General features: G+C 44.3%; 2 protein-coding genes and 1 non-coding gene across 3 annotated transcripts; 2 read left to right on the top strand and 1 right to left on the bottom strand.

The window, feature by feature from the left end:
* Nucleotides 1–18: 18 nt before the first annotated feature.
* Nucleotides 19–1,224, bottom strand: LOC121542140 (NADH dehydrogenase [ubiquinone] 1 alpha subcomplex subunit 2). Its single transcript, XM_041851631.2, has 3 exons — nt 1,084–1,224; nt 341–447; nt 19–229 (listed from the first exon to the last, which is right to left on the bottom strand). The coding sequence occupies exons 1-3, from the start codon at nt 1,185–1,187 to the stop codon at nt 144–146; spliced, it is 297 nt and encodes a 98-aa protein (XP_041707565.1). The 5' UTR covers nt 1,188–1,224; the 3' UTR covers nt 19–143.
* A 95-nt stretch (nt 1,225–1,319) lies between these two features.
* ik (IK cytokine) lies at nt 1,320–8,455 on the top strand. Its single transcript, XM_041851629.2, has 19 exons — nt 1,320–1,496; nt 2,079–2,145; nt 2,387–2,485; nt 2,616–2,675; nt 2,813–2,980; nt 3,103–3,217; nt 4,067–4,137; nt 4,257–4,303; nt 4,399–4,562; nt 4,682–4,793; nt 4,916–4,964; nt 5,075–5,286; nt 5,405–5,486; nt 5,742–5,825; nt 5,952–6,009; nt 6,171–6,259; nt 6,435–6,543; nt 6,946–6,980; nt 8,200–8,455. Exons 1-19 carry the CDS (start codon nt 1,466–1,468, stop codon nt 8,225–8,227), a joined length of 1,680 nt encoding a protein of 559 aa, XP_041707563.1. The 5' UTR covers nt 1,320–1,465; the 3' UTR covers nt 8,228–8,455.
* On the top strand, nt 7,651–7,724 carry trnaa-agc. The gene has a single exon. It is a non-coding gene; the product is annotated as a tRNA-Ala (tRNA).
* Nucleotides 8,456–9,018: the final 563 nt, after the last annotated feature.

Here is a 9,018-nt window from a genome sequence, read left to right as displayed (position 1 = left end):
CATCAATGCAGCAGCATGTCACAATTTAGTACTCAGATTTATTAGAACAGCAATAGAGATTTATGTGATACATATGTCATTTACAATCGACACTCCATCTCACGGTTGGAAAGGTGTCGTCAGGGGAGCATAGTTGGTCATGCTTATGGTTTCACAACTGTCTCCAGCGCCTTAGCCACTTGGTCAGCATTCATGTTGTCAAGGGCCACACTGCTCTCCTTGCCAAAATCTGCAATACAGGTACATGAAAGAACCAAATGAATGCATGGCCATAAACATTGCATTTGACATACAGCGGTGACAGGTGTGAGTCACCTAGCTACTGAAACAATGCTCTCACCAGATCTTGCCCAAAGCTTAGGCTGAACACCTGAGCACTCCCTGATGAGGATGGGGAATGTGGGGTTTGCCTTCTTCAGTTCCACATAGTGCTGTTCCACAAAATCCCTGGAGAACATGGAATATAAAGAATCAAGTGAAATAACTTTCACAATATGTTTTACTATTTTACTATACTATTTCATAACACTGAAATAGCTAGCTAATAAACAAGGGTTTACTATTTATCTTATTAGTAAAATGTTGAATAATAAGATAAATCATAGAAACGATGTTGTAGAGCTGTAGTTAAATAACTATGCGTGATCTACAAATTATTTCAGCTTTGTTTATTCCATCTTAAATTGCGGTTATTAGCTAACTACTGTTTGTTTACATGTAGCCTGTCTGGCAGGCAGAATCGAATTAGTGGAAACAAAGACTGTTTTCAGGGCAAAACTGGTTGTAACTAGATACTGTACTTCCAACTTTAGCATTTTATCTAATAAAACGCTTTTCCTAACATTATTTAATTATCCTAACCTGCTACGAAAAGTAACTTCTGCTAGTCAAAACCGACAGCCTTGGCGAGAGAGCAGTGTGTTTCCAGTAGGCGTCTGGAAGTAGATTGTGTTAGCTATGAGGACAGCTTTGTGACCGCTACGCTAGCGAAGACGAAGTTGCTAGCTATGAGGATAATGCTAGCATTGGTTAGCACATTTCGATTTCATGAAAATATGACGTACGTCACATTTTAAAAATTACCTTGCTCCTTGACTCGCAGGCGATGTCTGGCACAAATGTAGACGAATCTCTCGAAGGTTTTTAGCAAGGTTTGAGCCAATACCTCTTACTACAGCAGCGGCCATGGTGGTTCATCAGCGTTAGATGAATGTTCATGAACCCGCCCACTCTCCATATCAACAAATCACATTCGAGAATTCACCCAATTACATTCCACGTTTAAGGTTGACGTAACGTTTGCGCCGCGACGAAAATCTAGACCATGCCAACCGAATGTTGACTGTCATTTCCGTTTTCACAGCAGCACACATCACCATAAACAACATAGCTAGGATTATACATATAGTAATAGTTGATCACAAAGTCGTTGTTTTACTTGAGAGTGAGACCAACTTATTTCAACATGCCGGAACGAGAACGAGGAGAACGAGAGAGTAAGTTGAATTTATTTGGCATTGTGTGTGCTAACGTCAACTAGCTAACGTTAGCCAGTTAGCTAGTCAACTAACAAAGATAGCTAGCTACTACTGATAACTTTCCCCATTTGTCTGTGCAGCTAACGTTACTGAATATTACGTTTAGACGTTGCATTATCAATGTTAACTGTATATAGTTATATGGATTAATATTTCCTGGCTCAAAAGACAACCTTAGCTAGCTAACTAGATAGGGTGTTTGTTAGCTAGCAAGCTATGCTAGGTAGTTAGCTACTGTTAAATAGCCTAATGTCTGAGTAGCCACTGTTTGCCCATCTTGCAAAGAAAAAGTAACCTCTCTCAATTACCTCCTATCTGCTCAATGTATCTATTTCGGTAGCCATTTATGAACTCTTAGCTAATTGGTGTTTTACTGCAGTGGCGTCAACCACGTATTAATTATTTAGTAGCAAGTCATATTAACTAGTCATTCGATGCAGTCGAAGTGAAGCGCGCACCAATTGACACAGTTGCCAGTTCTCACCGGAAAGATGGCGTCCACAGGTAGTAACGTTAACGTCGTCTTTCTTTCTTTTACAGCCGAGTCGTTCTCCAACCCTCTGGCTCCGGATGGCCACGAGGTGGAGGACCACCGGTCAGCACTTCAGTAAGTGAGGCTTTTGTTGCCGTTTACAATATTTGCATAACAACACATTTGTTCACCACATCAGCTTTTGGATCATGAGAACAGAGGACCCAGTGTGATGACACCTATTGAATATGTCTGAGATATGTTTCGATTGTTTCATCGTACATTTTGAACGAGTATGAATGGTCTGAAAGTCTTCCAAGACTACTTTAGACTACACATACTGTGTGGCTTAACCTCTGCATTTTTTCCCCTTCAGGTCCAAGCTGACAAATGAGGACTTCCGTAAACTTTTGATGACCCCTCGTGCCACGCCCTCATCAGCTCCCCCATCCTCCAAATCCTCCAGACATCATGAGTGAGTGATGGATTTACAGTGCCATAGAGTAGTCCATTGGATCATGAATAGATGATTTGGGTATAGTTAAAAATCCAATTACAAACAGTCTTGAATCAACACATACAGAACTGAATGAGATTTTTTACAGGATGCCCCGGGACTACAGCGAAGAGGATGATCCTGCAGCCCGTAGACGGAAGAAGAAAAGGTGGTGCTTTCATTAAGGGTGGCAGTCTAGAATAACTGTTTCTCTTATAATTTGATTAAACTGAATGTTTGTTGTCATATTACCTGAGGTCTCTCAGCTGTCACCCACTGACCTTTGCCCTCTGCTACCCCTATCAGTTATTACGCCAAGCTGCGTCAGCAGGAAGTGGAGAGGGAGCGGGAGCTAGCTGAGAAGTACCGTGACCGTGCCCGGGAGCGTCGTGATGGCGTCAACAAGGACTACGAGGAGACAGAGCTCATCAGCACAACAGCCAATTATAGAGCAGTGGGGCCCACAGCAGAGGCGTGAGTTTCCCCAGTCAGACCACCATGTGACCATAATGCTACTGTCTACTCCCTACCCTTTGTGGTGGTGTATCGACGTGTTCTGTATGGATGTCCATGGTGATGTATTGTTGTGTCGACAGGGATAATTCGGCAGCTGAGAAGAGGCGGCAGATGATCCAAGAGTCTAAGTTCTTGGGTGGTGACATGGAGCACACTCACTTGGTGAAAGGGTTGGATTTTGCCCTGTTGCAGAAGGTCCGTCTACTGTCCTTTTTCATGATGCTAAGTTCATTAATATACAGAAGCTGCCCGCCCAGATTCTTTGTCTTTGCCATTAGAATAGCGTTTCAAGTTCCGGGGGCTGGTCTAGTGGTAGTTCTGCTGCCCCCGGACCAATATGCCTGTAAGGGCAGTGGTTTGATTCCCTCGTCCGCCACTCACTTCCTGAGCTTTATCCCTCTTCCTATCTACATGTCTAACCTGGATCTGTCAATAAAACTTGAGTCAGGTTTTAGAAAAAAAGAATAGCATTTGAACCTGAAATTAAGGAATCAGAAGATGCTTGAGCTCAGACTATCAGTAATACAGCCAAGTAGTTGCTATAGAATGCCATCTACAGTGAGGGGGAAAAACTATTTGATCCCCTGCTGATTTTGTATGTTTGCCCACTGACAAAGAAATGATCATTCTATAGTTTTTGTTGTTGTTGTTGTTATTCTCTCACTGTTCAAATAAACCTACCATTAAAAGTATAGACTGATCATGTCTTTGTCAGTGGGCAAACGTACAAAATCAGAAGGGGATCAAATACTTTTTTCCCTCACTGTATATTGTAGAAGACATCAGGTTTGACGTATGCTGAAGCTAAGGGATGCTAATTTATTGGCTGTTCCAATGGGACACACTGTCATTGCTCCCTCCTCCCTCGCTGAAAGAGTGAAAATACCAAGTAGGTCACCCTGTTCTATCACTCCTGCTGTGCACACCCAGAGGTGAAGAAAACATCCTCTGCTGTGCCATATAATGGAACAACTGCAGCAGAGTGGGGATTGTGTCGACCTACAATAAATAGTTAACATGGATATCATGCTTGTCTACTTGCAGGTGCGTGCTGAGATCACCAGTAAGGAGAAGGAGGAGGAGGATATGATTGAAAAAGTAACAAAGGAAGTCAAGTATGTATATCAGTATTTCTTCCCCCTCTTTTCTTTTAGCATAAAACGCTTATTCCTTTTCTGAACGAGCTCGCCAGTGTCCTCATTCCAGAGACATTAACCTGTATTCTTTCCTCCAGGAAAGAGATTGAACCAGAGGAGAAAATAGAGTTCAAGACACGTCTAGGTGAGTAATAGTTGTCTACTGGAATTTGGGCCCATGTAGAGGTAAATCACTCCAGCTGGTTGGTGGTGTTGACAGTCTCTCTGCTCCACCCCCAGGAAGGAACATCTACCGGATCATGTTTAAGGGCCGTCAGTTTGAGAGGAATGAGCTGTTCCTGCCCGGCCGTATGGCATACGTAGTGGACCTGGAGGATGAGTACGCAGACACCGACATCCCCACCACACTGATCCGCAGCAAGGCTGACTGCCCCACCATGGAGGTCAGACTGCACTGCAGACCACAATAGCATGAACTATGACCTTTGTTATGACCGTATCATAGAATATATATTACAGTCCATGGTTTATGTAGAGGTATGTGTAACTTCTCTCTTTTCAGGCTCAGACAACTCTCACCACCAACGACATTGTCATCAGCAAGCTAACCCAGATCCTGTCCTACCTGCGACAAGGGACCCGCAACAAGAAGATGAAGAAGAAGGAAAAAGGAGGTTGGTCTTAATGACTTTTATTGGTTCACCACTGGATACTGATGCCTGCACCTTTTTTCATGACATCTGGTTGCTTATATACAGTTCACAATGAAATGATTTCCCGTGGTTTCTTCTTACAGGGGTGAAAATAGATGAGAAGAAAGCTCCAGGACCAGAGGCAGATGTAAGGTCAGTGTTGTGGCTCTCATAAAGGCTGTTTTCATTTAATCATTTTCTGTTTCTTTTGAAGATCTGTTGTTCCTATCGAACTCAAACCATTCCCTTCTCCATCCTAACAGCATCTTTGATGACATCGGAGACTACGCCCCATCTACCTCCAAGGCCATCCGGGACAAGGAGAAGGAACGTTACCGGGAGAAGGAGCGGGACAGAGAGAGGGAGCGGGACCGAGAGAGGGAGCGGGACAGAGAGAGGGAGGAAGAAAGGACACGCCACAGCTACTTTGAGAAGCCCAGAGCAGATGATGATGAGACCATGGAGATTGAGACAGGTAATTCATCAACCATAGAATACAATTACCATGCTCTTTTAAAATGTATTATTGATCCCCATTCAACCCTATTACACATTCTGACCTCTGGCCTGTCTATCCTCTTCGGACCGTACAGGTCCAGGATCAGTGAAGGACCAGATCAAGCTGATCAATGACAAGTTTGCAGGATCAACAACTCCCCAGTGGCCAGGAGAAACATATCCTTTTCACTGTTTGGGCCAGAGAGCCACATTCTCTTGGCTTACAAGGCTGGACTTGACAACAATGTCTTCATTCCTAGTATTTAGACTGGACAGAGGGGAACTATGTCTTCATTCCCAGTATTTAGACTGGATAGAGGGGAAATATGTCTTCATTCCCAGTATTTAGACTGGATAGAGGGGAAATATGTCTTCATTCCCAGTATGTGTTGTGGCCTGTTTCGTCCGCTGGTCTCCTTAACTGCGAGCTACTGCTGGGTCGCGTGGCCGTAAAGAGGAGAAGCTCGGGGACTTCTTTGGCATGTCCAACAGCTATGCTGAGTGCTACCCAGCCACGTGAGTCCCCTGATTCATCCATGTCACATCACTGTACTGAAGCAGGGTGGACACTGGGCTTTATACCAGGTCATTTGATGTAGTGGGTGTACCTGTATGATTTGGGTGTTCTGTCTCTGTTCTCAGTATGGACGACCTGGCTGTGGACAGTGATGAAGAGGTGGACTACACCAAGATGGACCAGGTTGGTGCTTCATCTTTGAAACTGTAGTCCCCTCCTAGATAGACCTTTGGGTTCATTGTCAGCCATCATGTGTTTCTAGTCATGTGACAGTGGGTTGTGTGATATGTTGCGGTGTGGTTGACATGCTTTTGACCTCTGTTTTGGCTGTCTGTCCTCTATAGGGTAACAAGAAGGGTCCTCTGGGTCGCTGGGACTTTGACACTCAGGATGAATACAGTGAATACATGAACAACAAGGAGGCTCTGCCAAAGTATGTCATCTTAAAGCTTGTCTCAACAATGAACCTGGAATCCTTTGTTTCATGCGTTCATTACAGCACACAGTGATAGAAACATCATTGGATTCCTTGCCATTTCTATGAAATGTTTTTAATCAGGCCAAGTCATTTAATATTCATTGCAGACAAACTGTGTTCGTCCCCTCAGGGCTGCTTTCCAGTACGGCATCAAGATGTCTGAGGGGAGGAAGACTCGCCGCTTCAAGGAGACCAATGAGAAGGCAGAGCTGGACAGGCAGTGGAAGAAGATCAGTGCTGTAAGTGGGCGGTTTAATGGCTCCCTTAACAGGGTTGTGAGTGGGCGGTTTAATGGCTCTGTTAGCAGGGTTGTGAGTGGGCGGTTTAATGGCTCTGTTAGCAGGGTTGTGAGTGGGCGGTTTAATGGCTCTGTTAGCAGGGTTGTGAGTGGGCGGTTTAATGGCTCTGTTAGCAGGGTTGTGAGTGGGCGGTTTAATGGCTCCGTTAGCAGGGTTGTGAGTGGGCGGTTAAATGGCTCTGTTAGCAGGGTTGTGAGTGGGCGGTTTAATGGCTCTGTTAGCAGGGTTGTGAGTGGGCGGTTTAATGGCTCTGTTAGCAGGGTTATGACCGTGTTATCAGAGTGTACTGAGATATAAACCAGGAAAGGTTGTCTTATTAATGATGTGCTTTTTCCCTCACAGATCATCGAGAAGAGGAAGAAGGCTGAGGCAGATGGGTGAGTACATTTCCTTCAGTCTGGTTTTCATCTTACATCCTACAGTTAGTGTACATGACTGAGCGCAGACAGACAGTAGGATGGTAGTGGGAGAGGACTGAGCGCAGACAGACAGTAGGATGGTAGTGGGAGAGGACTGAGCGCAGACAGACAGTAGGATGGTAGTGGGAGAGGACTGAGCGCAGACAGACAGTAGGATGGTAGTGGGAGAGGACTGAGCGCAGACAGACAGTAGGATGGTAGTGGGAGAGGACTGAGCGCAGACAGACAGTAGGATGGTAGTGGGAGAGGACTGAGAGCAGACAGACAGTAGGATGGTAGTGGGAGGGGACTGAGAGCAGACAGACAGTAGGATGGTAGTGGGAGAGGACTGAGAGCAGACAGACAGTAGGATGGTAGTGGGAGAGGACTGAGAGCAGACAGACAGTAGGATGGTAGTGGGAGAGGACTGAGAGCAGACAGACAGTAGGATGGTAGTGGGAGAGGACTGAGCGCAGACAGACAGTAGGATGGTAGTGGGAGAGGACTGAGAGCAGACAGACAGTAGGATGGTAGTGGGAGAGGACTGAGAGCAGACAGACAGTAGGATGGTAGTGGGAGAGGACTGAGAGCAGACAGACAGTAGGATGGTAGTGGGAGAGGACTGAGAGCAGACAGACAGTAAGATGTAGCCTCCTGTAGCTCAGTTGGTAGAGCATGGCGCTAGCAACGCCAGGGTTGTGGGTTCGATTCCCATGGGGGGCCAGTATGAAAAATGTATGCACTCACTAACTGTAAGTCGCTTTGGATAAGAGCGTCTGCTAAATGACAAAAATGTAAATGAGAGCAGACAGAGACGGTAAGATGGTAGTGGGAGAGGACTGAGCGCAGACAGACAGTAGGATGGTAGTGGGAGAGGACTGAGAGCAGACAGACAGAAAGATGGTAGTGGGAGAGGACTGAGAGCAGACAGGATATGATGGGAAGATGGCGGTGGTATCTGACAGACTGTCAGAGCTGCTCACTGTGCTGTACAGTGGTGATCTACATTCTGCTCACACTCAGAAAGGAGGAAAACATCTCAAGTACAACTGCCTCATCTCCCCACTCCAGAAATACTGCATCATGCAAGATGCTGCCTGAAATATTCTCAAACATAAATGGCAGATTGTCAATTATGATGGTAAATGTATGTTAAATTCACACTGCTCTATATTCATTTTATTCCTTTTTATTTCAGGGAGAAGCCAAAGAGGCCAAAGTATTAATGTTGTCCCCTCATGCATATTTTGGAACATGTTGAAAATCTTGCAATATATTGTATGCTAAAAATCCTGTTTGTATTTTGTGGAATACTAGATTGTGTATTGTTATGATTACTTTGTATCTTTCGTCTTGGAAATGTAACCATGAATGAGAATTGGAGCACAATGTTATGCAGCTTTTACACAAACTGTATCTCTATTCGGTAACATCCAATAAATAAGAAGATTGAAAAAAACATGTTTCTTGGTTTGTCATACATTTTATTTCTAAGAAATGTCATACAGTTTCAAAGAATTTGTGCCTTCAGAAAGTATTCACACCCCATTACTTTTTCCACATTTTGTTATTACAATAGATTTTTTCGTCAACAATCTACACAAAATACTCTGTCAAAGTGGAAGAAAAATTCTAACAGTTCAAAAAAAAAAAAAAAAAAAAAAACTCTTGGTTAGATATGTTAGAATCACCTTTGGCAGCGATTCCAGCTGAGTCTTTCTGGGAGGTCTCTAGATCTTTCCACACCTGGATTGTCCAACATTTGCCCATTTTATTTTCTAAATTCTTCGAGCTCTGTCAAATTGGTTGATGATCATTGCTAGGCAACCATTTTCAGGTCTTGCCATACATTTTCAAGCAGATTTAAGTAAACTACTTCGGCCACTTAGGAACATTCACTGTCTTGGTAAGCAACTCCAGTGTAGATTTGGCCTTGGGTTTTAGGTTATTGTCCTGCTGAAAGGTAAATTAATCTCAGTGTCTGGTGGAAAGCAGACAACCAGGTTTCCTCTAGGAT

The sequence above is a fragment of the Coregonus clupeaformis genome, chromosome 27, assembly GCF_020615455.1.
Source record: "Coregonus clupeaformis isolate EN_2021a chromosome 27, ASM2061545v1, whole genome shotgun sequence".
Taxonomy (NCBI): Eukaryota; Metazoa; Chordata; class Actinopteri; order Salmoniformes; family Salmonidae; genus Coregonus; species Coregonus clupeaformis.
The sequence above is the reverse complement of the archived record's forward strand: the minus strand, read 5'-3'. Positions and strand labels throughout refer to the sequence as shown.

Excerpts from the sequence above, each read along its gene's own strand:
- LOC121542140 (XM_041851631.2), bottom strand. The coding sequence starts at position 1,187 with ATGGCCGCTGCTGTAGTAAGAGGTATTGGCTCAAACCTTGCTAAAAAC. Across the intron at positions 448-1,083 it reads CCTGCGAGTCAAGGAGCAAG|GGATTTTGTGGAACAGCACT; the intron begins GTAATTTTTAAA and ends CATGTTCTCCAG. Across the intron at positions 230-340 it reads TAAGCTTTGGGCAAGATCTG|ATTTTGGCAAGGAGAGCAGT; the intron begins GTGAGAGCATTG and ends CCTGTATTGCAG.
- ik (XM_041851629.2), top strand. The coding sequence starts at position 1,466 with ATGCCGGAACGAGAACGAGGAGAACGAGAGA. Across the intron at positions 2,486-2,615 it reads AAATCCTCCAGACATCATGA|GATGCCCCGGGACTACAGCG; the intron begins GTGAGTGATGGA and ends GATTTTTTACAG. Across the intron at positions 4,304-4,398 it reads AGAGTTCAAGACACGTCTAG|GAAGGAACATCTACCGGATC; the intron begins GTGAGTAATAGT and ends CTCCACCCCCAG.